The sequence below is a fragment of the Carassius gibelio genome, chromosome A14 (genome assembly GCF_023724105.1).
Source record: "Carassius gibelio isolate Cgi1373 ecotype wild population from Czech Republic chromosome A14, carGib1.2-hapl.c, whole genome shotgun sequence".
NCBI classification, from domain to species: Eukaryota; Metazoa; Chordata; class Actinopteri; order Cypriniformes; family Cyprinidae; genus Carassius; species Carassius gibelio.
In genome coordinates this window covers 24,048,955-24,069,298 of record NC_068384.1, presented here as the reverse complement: position 1 = coordinate 24,069,298, position 20,344 = coordinate 24,048,955, and the positions used below count along the sequence as shown (strand labels likewise).

At 39.9% G+C, this 20,344-nt stretch overlaps 1 protein-coding gene across 2 annotated transcripts in view; it reads left to right on the top strand.

The window, feature by feature from the left end:
- Positions 1-18,125, top strand: part of LOC128026913 (E3 ubiquitin-protein ligase NEURL1B) — a 46,088-nt gene extending 27,963 nt beyond the window's left edge. For both annotated transcript variants that reach the window (XM_052614183.1, XM_052614184.1), the window contains exons 3-5: positions 12,988-13,713; positions 14,166-14,288; positions 16,777-18,125. In XM_052614183.1, coding sequence (XP_052470143.1) covers positions 12,988-13,713; positions 14,166-14,288; positions 16,777-17,024 — 1,097 coding nt within the window. In that variant the 3' untranslated portion in view covers positions 17,025-18,125. The remainder of the gene's footprint in view (positions 1-12,987; positions 13,714-14,165; positions 14,289-16,776) is intronic.
- The last annotated feature ends 2,219 nt before the right edge of the window (positions 18,126-20,344 follow it).

Here is a 20,344-nt window from a genome sequence, read left to right as displayed (position 1 = left end):
CCCCCCCCCCTTCCCTCCGGGGGGGACCGCTCACAGGGACCTGCGGGAACCTGGGGGTAGGACAGAAGAGGCGAGAGAAAAAGAGATGGAAGGAGGAGCGAGAGAGGGCAGAGAGGAAAAAAAAATCCGGTTCCCAGACGCACTGCTGCTCGGCCCTCCACCAGCTGGGTGATCTCCTCCGCGGCGCCTGGCGGTGGCACTGGACGGCCCTCGGCGGATGGCACGACACTCCTCCGCCGCCCGATGGACAGCGACGGCTCCTCCGGTTTTGGGCAGCCGGCAGGAGTCTGCCGTTCCCTGCCCCTCCGGATTCCTTCGCGGAGGCAGCCGGCTCCGGCCCCCTGGCGAACGGCGCCGACTCCTCCGCTCCCTCACGGACGGCAGCCGCCCCTCCATATCGTGGGCGGCCGGCAGCGAGCTACAAGATGTGCCCCCTCAGGGGCCACTCCCATAACTTTCATAGCTCCGGGCAGGGATGGAATATCATGTCCTCCACCTGTGAGAGAAGACCCCTCCTGAAGTTAATCTCCCATGCACGGGCACGCTCCAAGGCGAGAGCGGAGAAGCACAATCAGCCCCCTTATTTTTCTTCAAGAGCCGACTGCATGAGCTACACTCCTCATTAATGCTGCTCGTTATAATATTAGGTCATAATATTGCTTGTGTAATTGATGTTTTTGCAACTGATGTTTATGTAACTGATGTTTGTGCAACTGCAAGCTCATCGACGCCCTCCAGGTCAATCTCCTCGGAGAAAGACAGGCGGAGCATCGTGCCCTCTCCTTGGGTGGGAAGTACTGCAACGTGGGCTTCAGAAACCCTGAGAACGGGTGTGAAAGCGAAACCCACGAGCGCAGCCACCGCTCCGCTTCGGGAAAAGCGGGACCGGCACCACGAGAAATGCTAGTGAAGGCTCCCTCCTCAAAGAGAGCCTTCTGAAAGTGAAACTAAACAGTAACAAATGGTCGCATCGCGGGCCTAAATAACAAACAACACTAAATAAGGCTCACAAAACAAATAGCGACTGACACACACATAGAGCTTCGCTGAATGACAAAAAGCTGACACTCGTTCCACTCCATGTGCTTTTATAGCTTCCTGGTCGTTACATCACCTGCCTATGACGTCACGCCCATTCATGAGACTGATTTCACATATCATTCAGAGCTGGTCACGCTGAAGGGTGTTCCCACAGCGTTTTCGGACGCAGCTCGAGTTCCTGAAGGGGAACTTGTGTTTGGGTTTTTTCTTAAAGGGGACCATGCTCGTTTTCAATCAATATCCTGTTAATCTTGAGTACCTATAGAGTAGTACTGCATCCTTCATAACTCCAAAAAGTCTTTAGTTTTATTATATTCATAAGAGAAAGATAGTCTGTACCGATTTTCCCCGGAAAAACACGAGTGGCTGGAGGCGTGACGTGTGAGCGGAGCTAAAGAATCACGAGCGCCAGTAGGCTTTTGCGAGTGCGTCTGGAAGCTGTGACACCGTGAGGACAAAACCAACCAAAACAAACCATGGCTAACAGTCAGATTCAGCGTATATTTCTGATCCAGAATCAGATCCAGAGGCTGAAATTTAACAAGAGCAGCATCAGCAACAATGTCTCTATGTGGTATGTATTGAAACTGTATATATTTGCTTAGCGGTTTTGGAAAATGACTAAGTTCCACTTTGTCGTCTTTTTTTTTTTAAGCTGTAACGTTACATGTGGAAGTGCAGTTTGATGACAACATCGCATGTTGTTTACTTGATGTGCTTACGCGCCGATAGCTAAGTTAACAACACAGAGATATTTGAAGCAGTTTTACTCACCGCATGCGGTTCCAACACACGATCGTGACCCTTTTTCGTTGGGAGTGCATTATCCTTAAGAAATAAACGATGTGCAAACCCGGCGTCAAACGGCCTCAAAGCATCTTCGAAATACAGGGAACAAACACAAACACTTGCACAACTCCGTTGATGCTTTGTAAAAATAAACTCCATTCACTGGTCCCTTAATGCTGTTTCTCTTTTGGTAATCTGTGCAGGGTTGTCTTGCCCTGGCAACCAAAAACACACTTTTTTTGTGACATTTCGTGACACTCTCGCTCTGATCAGTGAAGTCTGTTGTGCTCTCAGTGCTGTGCTATACGGGAGCGCGCGCTCTTCCGGCAGACGTGCCCTTAGGACCCATATAAGGAAATTCCGCTCCATCTAACGTCACACAGAGCCATACTCAAAAAAAACTTTCCAAAACTTGTGACAAACCGGAAGGAGCATTTTTGGAACAGAAATACTCCTTCAAACGTACAACTTAATTTTTGAAACTTTGTCCATGTTTAGCATGGGAATCCAACTCTTTAACAGTATAAAAAACTCAGTATGCATGAAATAGCATTTCACCCCCCCCTTTAAGTTGCGTATCCTTATAATATTTTTCTTCAGGTTAGATATTGATTATTAAATTAATCAAACCCTTTTCTCTAAACCTCTCCACTTAACCATCAGACATCTGCCATGTTTGTAGTTTTTTTTATTTCCATTTTTTATTCATGTTTGTAGTTCTTAACTGTATCCTCCTTAAAGCACAATGGGTTGCAATTAATCTCACACTTTTTACACCGAACAAGAGTTACAATATTGACACAAGTGCTACAAGCACATCTGTGGTAAAGTGTTGCTCAATATCAACTCTGATTTTAGAAATAGCATCAGATTGTTAGAATATCTGCCATTTCAAGGGCGCATTTTACACATGTTTAGATAGCATCCCTACAACTTTGGTTGAACTACCACTTGGTCGCACTGACATACAAGGGCTGAACGTCAGAGGAATATCTCAAATGAGGTGCTAATATTCAATTTATCACCCAGACTGACATGTGCAAGTCAAATGAGCCTCAACAGCCTCAGAATAAGAGGACTAAATACAAACCACATGTTCAGTATACTGGACATCAGTGTCTATCCAATTATGTGTGCCAGGAGTACACTCGAATTTAGGCATAAATACTTATGAGATCACCGATTTTATAACTAAAGATTGTTTGTTTGTTTATAAAGATGCCTATTTGTGGACACGAAGCATCCTTAGTCTAAATATGGGAGTCAGTAAACTGAACCTGGTTCTTGACCCTGCTTATTTTTTATTTCTTGCTCCTTTTCTCAAGTGCTGGAGGACTTTGTTTACCTTCTGTCTGGCAAGATCATTGACCATGTTTGGTCAGAGATGCTGTGTGTTCCTGGAGGGTCTGAAAAACTAACCAATCCCAGACATATAGAGACGTTTTGTCTGTGTTGTCAGTTTTTTTGGCTTACAAAAAGATTTATAGGTTTAAGTAAAAAAAAGATTTATTTATTTAAGTAAACATTACAATTTGTCTCTGAACCATGTTAAACCATCTTTACCAGTGATTCTCAATCTTTTTCAAGTGATGGACCACCTTAACATTACAATAAAAATCACAGCCAACCATACACCCCAAATCTGGGGCAAACTACATACTACCTCAAAATAAATACCTGAAGTTTTAAAACATCTTAAAATTATATTTAGTCTGTGCCCTATATGTTAAATCATACAGTTCATAATTTTGATTATTTCAACAAACTAAATTGCTGCATTTATCTAATGAACCATAATGACTGTTCACTGGCTGTGAAGTTGGACCTGTTTTTGTGTTGTGACCCATACTACAGCTTGATTAAAGGAAAAGAAGTGCATACTCAAATGAATGTAAATTTTTTATTATTATTTTTAATGTTTGAATTCTGAATTTAAATCTTTATGCTGATAATATTCTCTTTTGTCTTTTGGCTGCTCGTGTTAGGGGTCACCAAAGCAGAATAATCCACACTGCCATTTGGTTTTATGCCGGATGTTTATGATGATAATATAATTGATCATAAAAAAGAAGCATTTTGACTAGTGATCAGACTTTTGAATCTCACTATAAATCATTTTCATGCACTTCCATTCAAAAGTTTGGGATCAGTAAGATTTGTAAAAAATGTTTTTAAAAAGTCATTTAAGCATATCAAGGCTGCATTTACTTAATGCAGAAAAAGCAGTAATACTATGAAATAATGATACAATGTAACATAACAGTTTTCTATGTTAATATACTTTAAAATATAATTATGTGATGTAAAGCAGATTTTTCCATCAGCCATGACTCCAGTCTTCAGTGTCACATATTATAACTTTTTTTTATTTTACCAATTTTAACATATCCTGCTGAATGAAATTACTAATTTCTCTCTCTCTCTCAAAAAAAAAAAAATATTAAGCAGCAAAATGGTTTTCAACATGTAATAAATTATGACAATAAATCTGCTCATTAGAATGATTTCTGAAGGATCAGAAGATTTGGTAATACTGAGAATAGGAACAGGAATAAATTATACAAACCTGATTTCAAAAAAGTTGGGACACTGTACAAATTGTGAGTAAAAAAAGGAATGGAATAATTTACAAATCTCATAAACTTATATTTTATTCACAATAGAATATAGGTAAGATATCAGTGTTGAAAGTGAGACAAAAATGTAATGCCAAATATTGGCTCATTATGGATTTCATGACAGCTACACATTCCAAAAATTTGGGACAGGTAGCAATAAGAGGCCAGAAAAGTTCAATGTACATATAAGAAACAGCTGGAGGACCAATTTGCACCTCTTTAGGTCAATTGGCAACATGATTGGGTGTAAAAAGAGCCTCTCAGAGTGGCAGTTTCTCTCAGAAATCAAGATGGGCAGAGGATCACTAATTTCCCCATTGCTGCTGCAAAAAATAGTGGAGCAATATCAGAAAGGAGTTTCTCAGAGAACAATTGCGAAAAGTACGAAGTTATCATCATCTTCAGTGCCTAATATCATCCGAAGATTCAGAGAATCTGGAACAATCTCTGTGCGTAAGGGTCAAGGCCGAAAAACCATACTTGATGCCAGTGATCTTTGGGCCCATAGAGAGCACTGCATGGGCACTTCCAGAAAACATTGTCGGTGAACACAATCCACCGTGCCATTCGCCGCCTAAAACTCTATAGGTCAAAAAAAAGCCATATCTAAACATGATCCAGAAGCGCAGGCATTTTCTCTGGGCCAAGGATCATTTAAAATTGGATTGTGACAAAGTGGAAAACTGTTCTGTGGTCAGATGAATCAAAATTTGAAGTTCTTTTTGGAAAACTGGGACGCCATGTCATACGGACTAAAGAGGCCAAGGACAATCCAAGTTTTTTGCAGCACTCAGTTCAGAGCCTGCATATCTGATGGTAGGGGGTTGCATGAGAGCGAGTGACATGTGCAGCTTACACATCTGGAAAGGCACCATCAAAGTTTAAAGGTATATCCAAGTTCTAGAACAACATATGCTCCCATCCAGACGTTGTCTCTTTCAGGGAAGACCTTGTATTTTCCAACATGAAAATGCCAGACCACATACTGCATCAATTACAACACAATGGCTGCATGGAAGAAGGAACAGTGTACTGAAATGGCCAGCCTGCAGTCCAGATCTTTCACCCCTAGAAAACATTTGGCGCATCATAAAGAGGAAGATGCAACAAAGAAGACCTAAGACAGTTGTGCAACTAGAAGCCTGTATTAGACAAGGATTTTGTTTGGAATCGGGTTTGTATTTTAAAGTATATAATTTAAAATTTTAAAGTAAATTGAAATAATATTTGACAGTATTACTGTCACACTTCAATGGGTGGAAGGAACGAGATGACGCTGGAGAATGTTCAAAACTTGACTTTAATTCGAGAAAACTAAGAAATTCCAAAACACGGGAACTTCAGGGATGACATTTACAATACCGGACAATGAACTAAGAACAGGGAACACCATTTATGAACGTGACAAGATGAGGGGATGATGACACACAACTGGCATCTATAGAAATAAATGGGGAACACCTGGAGTTGAATTAACACAATGGGGACAGGAAGGGCCAAATATGGCCATGGGAACACATGGGGAGCAAAACAAGGAACAGAGTGTAATATTACTCCCCCTCTCACAGAAGGCGCTAACTCGCACCACACAACATCCAATGGTTAGGGGGGTGGGCACTCCGGAGGTCCCTCAGGACAGACATGGGACAGTGGGCCTCCAGAACCGTACCTGTTCAGTGCACCATGGTGGATCAGAAGACTCAGGAGGCCTTGGTGAAGCAGCAGGCCTGAGAGGCCATGGCAAAGCAGGATGCCATGCTGGAGAATGTTCAAAACTTGACTTTAATTTGAGAAAACTAAGGAATTCAAAAACAAGGGAAATTCGAGAATGACATTTACTATACCAGACACCAAAATAAAAACAGGGAACAATATTTATGAACATGACAAGATGAGGGGATGATGAAACACACCTGGGACCAATAGAAATAAATGGGGGACCCTTGGAGTTAAATTAACACAATGGGGACAATAACAGGAAGGACCAAATTTGGACATGGGAACACATGGGGAGCAAAACGCACAAAACATGGAAAAGAGTCTAACAATTACTGCTATGACAGTGTATATGAAACAAACATTTTTGCTGTAAAAAAAAAATAAACATGGCCTACACATTTTTGGCCAAGAGTCAGCTGCAGTGTGAATGGACTGAATTGGATGCACTACTTCTGACAAATAACAGACTACAGAAAAGACCATTAATAGACCAAGAGACATAAGGGGGCAGTCAAACTGAGTTCAGAATAGAGTCTTGCACGGGCCACAAATCTAGGCCCTAGCCCGGCCCTTGTCCAACAATTTATCAGAATTCTTGGCCCGTGTCCGACTGGAGCCCATGTGTTTAATTTCTCTCTCGCTCTGTTGCAGCCATTAAAATATTTCTGATATTTTATATATTGCAAAGTGATTATATTTAGTTTCTTTATTAAGTTAATTAAAAATATATATGCTTGGAAAAAAAATTGTTTGTTAAATCCAAGCAGCCAGCGGCAGACAGTGAGTTGATCATACTTTTGATCAATTTAGCCTTCCCAAATCATCACGACTTGCCTAAAATAAAATCTATAGATATAAAAAAACTTCAACATATTACAATGTTAGTTTAAACGTTAACCTAGATAAATGTGTGTGATATTAGGCGCATGTCATTTGTGCGGAGCTGAAGCATGCTTCATACGACATTGAGGTGCCACCTCGAGCACTTGCATTTTATTCTTATTAATAGTCAAAACAACTTAATGCTGTCATTTTTGCTCATAAAGATAAGAGTAATCGGGAGATCACATGACCCTTCAACAGCAATGCACACGTAGTCCTTTGCTCTGCTCACTTTGTCAGAAATTGTATATATCATGTCAGTGAATTTTGAACCACTCTTTACCTAGCCCACTATGAGTACTCCAGCAGGCAAGGACTTTTGGAAAAGAGAGATTGAACAATCGCCAAAAAAGAAAAGATTCCACCATCTCCAGAGAGGATCTGGTTGCGGCTATAGCTAATGATATCAAGCTAGCACTCAAAGAACAACAAAGTACACTTGATTCAGTTGTGGCTTTGACTGTAAGAAAAGCAATAGACTCTACTGTTCAAGCAGCACCACGTGAGGATAGGAGGGCAGTTACAAACATAAGAAATCAGCTGGACCAACTCACCGAAAAAATTACAGACGTTGGAAGATAGGAGCAGGAGGAATAACATACGACTGGTGGGGTTGCCAGAAGGGGCGGAGGGCTCCGATACAGCTGGCTTTCTTAGAGCTAATCTTTTCAAGTGGATCCCTTCACTGAAAGGCCGTGACATCGAGATTGACAGGGGACATTGTGTGTGTGACAGAAGGAAAAACTGATCGGGCGCTTACTCTCATCTTCTGTGTACTAAGATGGCATGACAGTTCAGCGATCCAGAAGGGTGCTCCGCAGGCATATCTGGTGAAATATACACAGGAAAATATCACACTACTATTTGTTCCCGACTTTATTCCAGCCACAACTACCAAGAGAAATCGCTTTAATCCAGTCTTGTAGAAGATGACAGCACTTGGTCTCCATCCCTTCCTCACATATCCGGGTTAATTAAACTATGGTAAAAAGGTGAGCAGATGATGTTTGACTCTCCTTACAAGCCAGAGGATTTTGTTAGTTCACTGTCGCAGAGGACGTATGCTGCAACGGCAACGGCTACCATCTAACATTTGGTCTGTGGTGATCCTAACTGCCCTGAAGAGGACAATAGCAAGGTGGCCATGGACATTTGTATATTTCTTTTTGGAATTCTCCTATTAAGCGTACCCGGATATTAAAATATATTTGCCTCGTAAATCGATTTCCTGTGCCCTGATACAACAAACTCAAGAAACCCACTGGATAAATCTCACTCTGATACTACAGCTAACCCACCCTCTAAGTTACTGAATAAATTTATCACGGAACTTGTAATTTAATGTAATTGATCTGTGGGGAATACAGAATACTACATCTAAGGACTTCACTTTTTTTCTAACAGACATAAGACTTTCTCAATGATAGATTACATATTTCTCAGCCCATCTCTAATTTCAGCTAACTCTTTCATCTCTATTGCCAATTGTATTGTCTGATCACTCTTCAGTGTTATGTAATGTTCACCATTCCAACATTCCAGACCAAGGCCCCTAGATGGCGTCTTAACACATAATTTACTAAACAATCGGACGTTCAATAACTCTCTAAAACTCTCGAGGAGTTTCTCGAAATTAATATATCTTGTGGTGCAAATGTTGTGGGAAACGACAAAGCGTGCAAGTCAAGGACTCTGTATTTTGTTTTCTTCTGCTCTTGCCAAAGCAAAAAATAAGATCCAGTTATTACAAAACTTACAATAACAAAATTTTTCTGACCAACAAGCTACATGGTTGTCCTCCTTGAAAGAGGAATATGACTTACTTTTACAATCAAAGTCAGAGTTTATTTTACAAAGGACAAGGCAAAAATATTATTTTGAATCTGAGAACTAGCCACTTATTTGCCCTTAGGCTGAAGGAATGTGAGTCTGAGGCCTAAATCAGTGCAATTAATTTTCGGATGACCAGGTTACCACAAATCCTATGTTAATTAACAACATATTTAATGTGTTTCACAAAAATCTGTACAAAACTGAAACCATCAGTATGTAGAGAGTACTTGGATAAATTAGAACTGTCTCAAATCACACAGATGGATAAAGACAAATTGGAGGTCCCGTTAAGTTTGGAGGAGCTCCATGAAGCACTAAACATCCTTCAAAAGGACAAATCACCAGGCATAGATGACCTTCCTCCTGAATTATATTTAGAAATATGGGATGTGGTAGGGACTTGCATGCTTGATTCATTTAATTTTGCAATTGAGTATGGTACATTTCATAGAGACTAGGGATGCCCCTAATCCAGGATTCGGATTCGGCCGAATACTGGGCTTTTTGACGGGGTTCGGTTTCGGCCGAACCTTAGGTTTTTTTTTCACCGAACCGAACCCTAGGCTTGCGCTACGCTGGTCGACGTCACGCGGCCGTTGATTGCATGAAAGTGTTTATATGAGGAGGAACACGGTTCGACAGTTCGCTCTAAACTAAACTGTTCAGGAATCTTGAGCGCCGGGGACGATTTAGGGGCCGTTTTCATGTCGCGCCTAAAAAACAAGTGGAAAACGCTAGCCGCGCCGCTTTCTCCTCCTTTCCAAAGCGCTCGGACAGTTACGCCCCTGAGGCGTCTGCCTTTGTTAAGCAACCATGACCTGCTCTGCCCATGAAGACGCGGAAATTTCAGCAAAGGATAAATGGATTTGCAGCTGTGAAAATCGCTTGCAGTAGCTCTGCAACAAAATTTATTTCCAAATGGCAATCCATATACAACTATGATCAGCTGTTCCTTCATCTTGGCTGATCTTTCAACGTTGTTACGGGAAAGGATGAAGCTGATTTGTTAGTTCTTGTCACATGACCGCTGTGCGCTTGCAACATTCTGAAAAGTTGAAATGTTTTTAACTCGTTGCGGTGCGGACGCGCCTGGAAAAAACGGGCGCGTCGCACCGCGTGCGCATCGTGACCGTGTCGCTTCCATTATGAGCGCGCATGCCATGCGCTTACATGGGAAATAACGAACTTGAGCGCGCAAAAGACACGATATGTGAACGTAGCAATACAGAGCCAGCCAGTCACATCGGGTGCTGACGTGGAGAAAAGCGTTTTTTTTCGGTGAGCCTTTGATTCCTCTTAGAAAGGATCCTCTTCAGTGGTGGAAGACAAACCAGCAGCGATTTCCAATGCTGGCAAAAATGGCAAAAATCTACCTCTGTGCCCAGTGAAAGACTTTTCAGTACTGCTGGGGACATTCGTTCCCACACTCGCAACCGGCTGTCACCTGTTAATGTTTTTTTTTTTTTTTATTCAACAAAAAAGTTCTTCTCACTTGTCATTCTGGCATAATCTTGCCTATTCTTTTTCTTTTTTTTTTACAGTTAAAATAAAATAAAATGAAAAATACATTGCTGTGGACGTTGTTTGCTTCATTAATGTGTTTTACTGTGTTAATGGAATAAGCTGATGCGAGTAGGATTCGGTATTCGGTTTCGGATTCGGCCGAATCTTAAACAGTGGATTCGGTATTCGGCCGAACACCAAAAATCTGGATTCGGTGCATCCCTAATAGAGACCAAAAACATATTTGATATAATTTCTTCTTAAAAAGGGTAAAGATCCGTTAGATTGCTCCAACTACAGAACAGTATCACTCATCCCATGCGATCTAAAAGTTTATGTTAAAACTCCTGCCTCTCGCATGGAGAGTAATTCATAACTTAATCTAAGAGGACCAAACCAATTTTATTAAGGGGCGCTCAATCATCCGATAATATGTGTTGACTGTTTCATGTACTTGATTTTGCGGACTCTCTTCCGAGTCCTTGTGCGTTTTTTTCACTTAACGCAGAAAAAGCCTTTGATAGGCTAGAGTGGAACTATATGTGGGCAGTTCTGCAATGTTTTGGTTTCGGTGAACATTACATTTCTAAGATTAAGACACTCTACCACTCACCTGAGGCAAATTTGATAATACCTAGAATATCAAAATCAACTGCGGGCGGCAGATCCTTTTCCTATTTGGCGCCTAAACTCTGGAATAACCTACCTAACATTGTTCAGGAGGCAGACACTCTCTTGCAGTTTAAATTTAGATTAAAGACCCATTTCTTTAACCTGGCTTACAGATAACATACTAATATGCTTTTAATATCCAAATCCGTTAAAGGATTTTTAGGCTGCATTAATTAGGTAAAACGGAACCGGGAACACTTCCAATAACTCCCGATGTACTTGCTACATCATTAGAAGAATGGCATCTACCCTAATATTTGTCTGTTTCTCTCTTATTCCGAGGTCACCGTAGCCACCAGATCCAGTCTGTGTCCAGATCAGAGGGTCACTGCAGTCGCCCGGATCCAGTACGTATCCAGACCAGATGGTGGATCAGCACCTAGAAAGGACCTCTACTGCCCTGAAAGACAGCGGAGACCAGGACAACTAGAGCCCCAGATACTGATCCCCTGTAAAGACCTTGTCTCAGAGGAGCACCAGGACAAGACCACAGGAAACAGATGATTCTTCTGCACAATCTGACTTTGCTGCAGCCTGGAATTGAACTACTGGTTTCGTCTGGTCAGAGGAGAACTGGCCCCCCAACTGAGCCTGGTTTCTCCCAAGGTTTTTTTCTCCATTCTGCACCGATGCAGTTTCCTTGCCGCTGTTGCCTCTGGCTTGCTTGTTTGGATTCACTTCATCTACAGCGATATCGTTGACTTGATTGCAAATAAATGCACAGACACTATTTAAACTGAACTGAATTCAATGATGAACTGCCTTTAACTATCATTTTGCATTATTGACACTGTTTTCCTAATGAATGTTGTTCAGTTGCTTTGACGCAATGCATTTTGTTTAAAGCGCTATATAATAAACAAACAGTGTATGCCATTCTGCCATCTCGATCTTGAACAGGACAGCTTCACAAAAATTAATATAGAAAGCTTTAAATTACTACTTTAAAATGAAATTATTCAAATTGAAAACAAAACTCTTTCATTATATAATCCATAAAGATGCAATTCTCTAAAGGTGCGTTCAATGAGGAGATGACGAGTCACAATTGTCAACTTCATCTTTGCAATACTGATTCATAAAAGATTATTAATAGTAGATTATTAATAAATCATTCAAATATCTCCTTACTATTTCCCTCAGACACGTTCATGACAATTATGTTGCAGAAAGCTTTAGCTTATTGCATGCGCTTGAACACGGAATAGCCTAGTCTAAATATTAAAGGCTCATTATTGTTTAAAATTAAAGTAATTAATCTCTCTTTGGAAGCAGCCCTAGTTTTAATACAGTACTCCTTTTTTCTATAGCCTATCTCTTCCAATTGCACTGAAGAGATGCTCACTGCTGCTACATTGGGGACAAAACACCATGCGAGCCGGTCTTGACAGTTGCGGAAGCATGGTCTCATGTTGTTTCCAAATAATTTTCATCACCATAATTGATGGATGTCTAAAATATAAAAGTAAGGAGAAGCCTAAAACATGCCGATGAGCTATGATGTGAAAATAGGCCCGAATCCCAGCCCTAGGGGAATTAATTAGCCGAGGCCCATCGGGCTTGGGCTGAAATGCAGGGCTCTAGTTCAGAAATTCTGCAGATGCGGTATTGTCTGATCTGATTATCATATAGGCAACAGTATGTTGATACATTTCAGCTGGTATGAATATATAGTGTGCGACCATACAACTGAATGTGATGTATTCAAAGCAAAACTATGAGTGCAATATAAGAGAACTATATTGTTTTAAAATAATTTATTCTAAACATCTGCTTCAGCTTCACAAACCAATTAAGTTTCTTACAGCTGCCGTTATGTGGTAAATTGCAGATCCAGAGTAAAAAGGCATTGTTATTAGAGCAGAAGAAATGAAAGTGGTTTGCTTGTTATTATTTATAAAGTCTCACTGGTCTTAACTTCCTCTTGCAGAGAGCACGTTTGCTGAGAGCGTGGGCACAAGCTGTCTGAGTAGTGCCAGACTTAGTGCCTATCTTCCCCAGAGCAACCACGACTCGGCTAACTACAGCAACAACCAGCTAGAGAGCAGCCAGGCTGCAGCAGCTAAATTTGCCACATTACATCTCAGCAACTACAACCAACTCATCCCCTGCTGCTCTATGTCTTCTGCACCCTCTTCAACCACCTCCTTAAACATACAGAGGGCTGCCCGCCAGCTCTCCATGGCCCTTGACACTGACCTGCATTTTCACCCAGTGCGAGGCCCTGACGTGGTTCTCTCAAATGATCATACAGTTGCATGTACCCACTTCCTGGACAGCAGCAGGACGTTGATGTTCAGTGACAGGCCCATCCGGGTTGGCGAGACTCTGTATGTGGAGGTGGGTCATCTAGGCTTGCCTTACTTTGGGGCTCTTCTCTTTGGTATGACCTCTTGTGATCCAGGCACCCTCAATGCTGGAGAGCTGCCAGCTGACCCAGAGGTGCTTCTGGACCGTAAGGAGTATTGGGTGGTCTACAGGGGTTTTCCTGTGCCAGCGGCAGGTGATGTGCTCAGCTTTACATTTCTGGCCAATGGGGAGGTCCATCATGGGGTCAACGGAGGGGCACGCTGTCGTCTTCTGTGTGTTGACTCCTCTCAGGTTCTGTGGGCCTTCTTTACACTACACGGAGCTGTGAACCGGCTCAGAATATTAGGTAAGATTTAATAAATGTGACTATAAAAGTTGTTGAATATTAAAGTATTAATATAACTTTATCAAAATCATAATGTGGAATTCCTGCCTGGAATGTAAAATGTAATATGCTGCCAACATTTATTAAGTCATAAGGCACAAGAGGCTATGCTATGTTGTCAGTACAGGGAGTTGCCAAAAAAAAAAAAAAAAAACTTTGATCATGTAATTGTTGATGTTATATTGTGCTTTTTTAGCACAGCAGGAGTGCTGTATAGACCAATCAGCATTCAGCATCCAAATTGTGTTAAATACAGCATAATGTACATGTGATATATTTTTTGTCTATACATTCTTTAACATTTTGTTGAAAAGCATTCCGTCATTGTCAGATGAAGGTGATTTGTGTCAGTGATAAAGTTGTAATTAAGGCAGTTGTCCATTGTGGTAAATTATGTTCTTTTTGTTCTCAAGGAACTGTTCAGGCCAGCCCTCCCACCTCCCCATCAGTGTCTCAGGTATCAACGCCTGATGACAGTGACTCTGATCTGGCTTTCACTGTCAACAGATCCTCATCAGCATCTGAATCCTCTCTAGGTGAGTCTCTACAAGCTTATTTATGCATTCAATTCTGAACCGCTGGAAGAAACAAAATGCTAATGTCATGAAATTACTGATCTAATTGTGTGTTCACCATGCATGTTTAATTTTTAACACTTTAATTTTTAACCTAAATATAATAGCTCATACTTCCAGTGAAAATGACAGACTTCTGTCTGGTGATGTATACAGTTCACTTAAACCCATCCGGGCAAGCTCGCGTTCATCTGTCTTCACTTTAGAGTGCCACGTCCAGATCTCACTTTCAATCAATGACTGGTACACAAAACCAAGTCCCAGCCTGCATGTTTTTTTGTTTCAATAATCTGTTACACTCAATGGTGCTGTACGTCACCCCCGAGCGGCAACCTTTCGCTGTCTCTCGTGAAGCCAATAATGAAGTAACTAAAACTGCAATTCATCGATTGGCCGCTTGAGGCTGGCTGCAAAAGAGAGTCAGTCCCATAGACTCCCCATGTTAAAATGCCCAACTTTACAGCAGAAAAAAAACATGTTTACAGCCTGGTTAAAAAAATGATTTTGGTCTATATTGCTAATTTTGCCCTTCATAACAACTGTGAGGGGGGTGAATTTTTTTTTAAACTCATTCGTTTAAATTATATTAAGACTTAAAGTTCTGCATAATTAAGGGCGTGGCCACTTGAGTGACAGGTTGATTGCCGCTGCTGACAATGCCGTTGTGCTAGGTGGGCGTGGCTTCAGCAATCAGCTCCTGGCTTTTTGCCCATTTTCTATTATCCGGGTGAGACGCGCGGTGAGGCGCTGCCAAGATGGCGACAGCACGCTCTGCACACTTTAGGCTTCAAAACCGCTATTGAGGAGTCTATGGGTGACGTCACGGACACTACGTCCATATTTTTTTACAGTCTATGGTCACCACTCAGAAGGAAAAATCAGTTGCTACTTTCATTGTGACTTTAATAGAGCTGTAAAAGTTTCTTTTTAAAGAGCCACACAGATGGGAAATCAAAAATTACCTGTATTACAGTGTATGATGTAGCTGTGCATCAGTGTAAACAATGTGCAAAGTAATTAAACCAAAAAGTACACGATTTATAAAGTTATTGGCTTCTAAAGTAAGGAGTCGACTCTGAATCGCTGAAACGAGTCGTTATAGATTTCAAATCTTTTGCCCATCTCTATGTACGTCACTAGAACACTTTGCATAATAATCTCCGCCTACCGTGTTGAGAGAAACGGAACTCTGACCTGCCCCACCCCCCACACACGCACAGACGCTCTGGTTGGTGTGAGAGCATCATGTCGAGGAGACAGTGTGTTTTTAATTGTAAAGGCAAGTTTGTTTTATTTTCACTGCCAAAGAATGAAGATCAGAAGAACCAATGGCTAAAATTCATTTTTACCACAATACCAGAGCAGTACAACAAATCCCTTTTGTTGTGTTCACAACATTTCACTGATGACTGCTTTTCTAATCTCGGTGAGTACAGCGGGATTTTCAAAGCGCTTGGCCATAAAAGAGGGTTCATTACCAACTTTATTTAGAACAACGAGCATCTCCGAATCACAACGCGAAGTATGATTATGAAGTTGTGTTTGTTTTCTCCCAAGCGTCTTATCAGTATGTGTGCTGTCTGCAGCTGCTGATCTTCATTTACAAACACGTCATTAAAATGAAGTGTAACTCCGTGAATACTCAACGAAGAGACATGAGAGAGATATCTATAGAAAGCTTGACATGTCTTTAAAACTAAACAAGTGCTGCTAACAGATATTCTGTGATAAAGTAATCCATATGAAAACAACGCGATGTCTGTTTTTCACGTCTCCCTTCATTATATCTAATGTGACCACACCCCCGCGCTGAACGCACTATTCAGATTCAAACTGAATCGTGCGGCTTGAATACACCCACACAGAAGAAGAAGCAGCGAGACTGTTCAAGTTTTTTATTTTACCGTTTGCTTCACGGTGAGAGGAATAAGACATAATTCACCCCAAAAAGATGCTAACGCATTGTTTACCATGAAGTTGTATGCGGAACAACCAATCAAAACTGACTATGTCAGTTGACCAATCAGAACACAGTATGCTACCGAAAGGTGGGGTTTAAGGAAACTGAATCTTTTGTACAGCTTCGCGCGAACCGTTTGGGGTTCTCTGAGAATTTAGGTCATTTTAAAATGATATTTTTGACAAAATGACAATGTTTTTTAACCTTGGATGGATTTAAACCTATTGTACAGGACAGCGATAGGAAGCTTAAAATTTTCATCTTACTGGCTCTTTAACTTCTAACGTGATTAGTCTTCTCTCATGCTAGGTTTCACTACAAGCTAATTTTGGCAGTATCCACTCTAGACATAGACATCACATTTGCTAAAACATTGCTATTACTATTGCTCATACAGGGTTAAGGTGGCATCACTTAAAATATGTTGTTTTAAAAAAAAATTCCACTGAGGCAGATTCCTGATGTTGTTTTATGTGTTATTTTTTTCAGTGACGGCTCCCAGCTCTCCTCTCAGTCCTCCTGTCTCACCAAGTCTATCCTCATCAGATGCAGCCCTGAGCAGCAAGAGCAGTGAGTGCACAGTGTGCTTCGATCAAGAGGTGGACACCGTCATCTATACGTGTGGACACATGTGTTTGTGTAATGACTGTGGACTGAGGCTCAAGAGACAGATCAATGCGTGTTGTCCGATTTGTCGGAGACCCATAAAGGACGTCATAAAAACCTACAGACCATGAAGGGACTAAAATATTTTGTGTCAAATGATTCAATGCCAAACTTTGGAAGCTGTGGTTTAATATCTGGACTAAACGTGTATTTAAGACCTTTTATGTAGCTTTGATTTGTGTAGCATTAAGCTCTTGTCCATTTTTCTCTCACCTCATATGTTAAAAGCAGATCATCTGAAGCTGAAGATGATTCAAGGTTTGAGAATTAATCTCTGTTTTGAACTGATATTTCCAGTGCCTTTAACATTGTTTATCGTTCCTCAAGCATCAAACAGATGAATTAGACAATCATTTCTGAGATGTATTGCATAGGTATGAAGAAATAATTCAGAGAGACCTCAAGATATGAAGTAAAGAATGTTTTATTGTGTAAATAAATAATACACAGGTCTACAAATCTGTTTTTATATGTTATTTTAAAGGAGTTAAAAGCTGTTGTCATATTGCAAGTGAAGAAAGATTTGCATTATGATAGTTGAAGGGTTTGGAGATTTGTTGCACTTATATCTAGAGCTAAACTCGGCACTAAAAACACATCTGTCCCTCTGGATGAAGTGATTTCAGATGTGGATCTTGAGGACTGCATTTTAAGTAAGAACAAAATATTTTGTTTATATAATAGAGTGATGTGGTATTGTATTGTATTGTATTGTATTTCATCTTTTGTTTTTTGTTTTCACAGAAGATTTCTGTTTCTTTGTTTGTTTGATTTGGAATTAATGACATGGAGAATCTGTCCTTTTCTTCTTACCTTGACATTTTGTCCAATTAGCAGTCTGAAATTAAACCACAAACAATAGGTTTATTCTTTACAATAATCTTTTTTTTTTTTTGGACTGTACATCAGGGTGCATTATACTTATTAGTAACATAGAAGTGCCAGTGGTGATGATGAGATAAATTATGTAAAACTATTTACATAAAATCAAGTACTCGTGTAATGGATCGTATACTACCATCCATTTATCATCATTGTTGGTCTTCTGTCAAATGTAACGTAAAAATGCCAGTGACCAGACAAAACTATTTCGTTTGGTTGACACCATGATTTCAATTGGTTACAGTTGAATTTTAGTTTCATATTATTGTCAATAAAAACCAGCCGCAGTTCTGAAGGTCACGCACCAATATATTTGTTAATATAAATAATTGATTCTGATTACATTTAGCATTTCCTAGAATGGGAAACTGGAAATTCTCTTCAAAAGGAAATGGAGGCCCATTGTTCAGCTGAGTTGTTCATTAACCCTAACCAAAAGCACTTTAACAAGATTATTACCTGAGTTATTGCAAATTACAGACAGATGTGTTAAATTAGGGTTAAAACTAACCCGCCAGCACTAAAGTTGAAGAGCCTCACCCCTAGCTCGCTGTTGCAGCTCAGATATCAAATTTATACTTTTTTCCTCAAAAAACACCCTGGGACATTTAACCCTCAATCCTGCTTCATAGAGCAGCCCTTAATGACATTTGGGCAAAAATGTCTCGGGTGTGATTCTAGCTTTTTTTATTTTTTTTGTCATGATGGCTGTAGAAGGCTTATTCGCAGGCTGCATAGGCTGAAAACTAAATCAATGTTGTAACCAGAGGCGGACTTAACCATTAGGCAAAGGTAGGTGATCAACTTGGGCCCCCAAAAGCCAAGGGCCCCCTAGAATGCTTTTTATATGCGAGATGCATGTTCAGTGCAGACGAACAAGTGGTGTCTGTGGTGTTCATTACCACAACAACCATATGTACGTATGTTGAATGTGCATCTTAGCAAAAGTAGGGCCCCTATGATTTCCACTATGTAGAAAATGGGGAAGGAATCCTGGAATCCATTCATAAAAATGGAATTTAGGCTACTGTGTAACGCGGAATGTGATGGAATAAACAGCGCAAATGCATGTCTTGATTGATAGTTTGCTATTGGAGCACGCTCAACACTTGCAGTTGTCGTCTGTAATAGCTAAATAGTATTTTTGCCATTTAATATTCACATACACTAGTCCATGCGGTTTGATTAAAATGTACCGAACTGCATTTGATTTATTAATTCAGTATTTGACGAATTCTGTGACATTGCTCATTACATAGTAAACTTCTGTTGTGTAGCACTTTGAATGTACAAAACTGAAAGGGTTTGTTTTATATTCATTGGAATGAAAGATAGATGAATGTTTTTGCCTTCAACAGAAAAATGTAAATACACAACACAGAATTTCTAAAAGAATTACAAATAAAATTTCATAGAGCCCTATTATTGTATTCAACTTAATAAATTAAGTTGCTTTTATGAATTCAATTAATTAGAGTTTTTTTTTTTTTTTTTTTAAACCATTAAAATGGAGTACCGAAAAATGTAAATGGAAAGCAAAGAATTTGGGCCCTAAGAATTATTATTTTTGTTAAACTTTTAATATGCCCAAATTGCTGTTAAATTAAAAAAGTTTCATGATTTTAATTAATTAGACATGTTTTATGATAAAAAAAAAATCATATAATCATAAAAAAAAAAAAAAAGTCCAGAAAAATTAAACGGAAAAAAATATTTTGGAAAAAATAAAACTTAGGCTACTTTGGGAAAAATAAAACAAATTTCATAGGGCCCTATAAATATCATGCATCTGAAGCTGTAATGTAATAATAAGCAACAGTGCATATTATATAGGTCTTTTTTTCTTTGTCTTTTTTTTTTTTTTGACCCCGAAGGAGGACCATGCAGAGTCACTTTCTACACAGGCACACTTAATGTTTGGTTGAAATAATCCTTATTAAAGCATATTAAATGTATAATTTCCCCAAAGCACCACATGTCCTACCTACTCTAATACTATTATAATCTGAGTAAATGTGAACAAGGGATCTACAACATTAAATAAATCCTTTATTTATACCTTGTACATGAAAAATCTTAAAGATTGGACACAACTATGGGACACGGTTGTGCAGCAGTGAGAATCACAAGGAAAGGAACCTCATGGTTGTAAATATGTGAAATTGTATAGTGCACCTTTCCTGTATTAGCCTGGGTCCCCCAAATCGCTACATCCGCCCTTCTTAAGTTTTAGATTTGAACACAAATTAAAATTGTAGAATGAAAACAACAACAACAACAAATTGTGTTGGGTGAGACTATACAAAGATCCCAAAATATTCTTACTGACAAATCTGACCATACTATACGGAAAAGACAAACTAGAGCCAGAGTAATCATTTATTTCTAAACAACAACAACTAAATTAAATTAAATTAACTCCCAAAAAGTAAAATTGAACAAAATGGTACCAAACAGAATCAACAATAAACCTAGCAAGTGGCATGTTTCAGACATGTTTTGTTTGGAA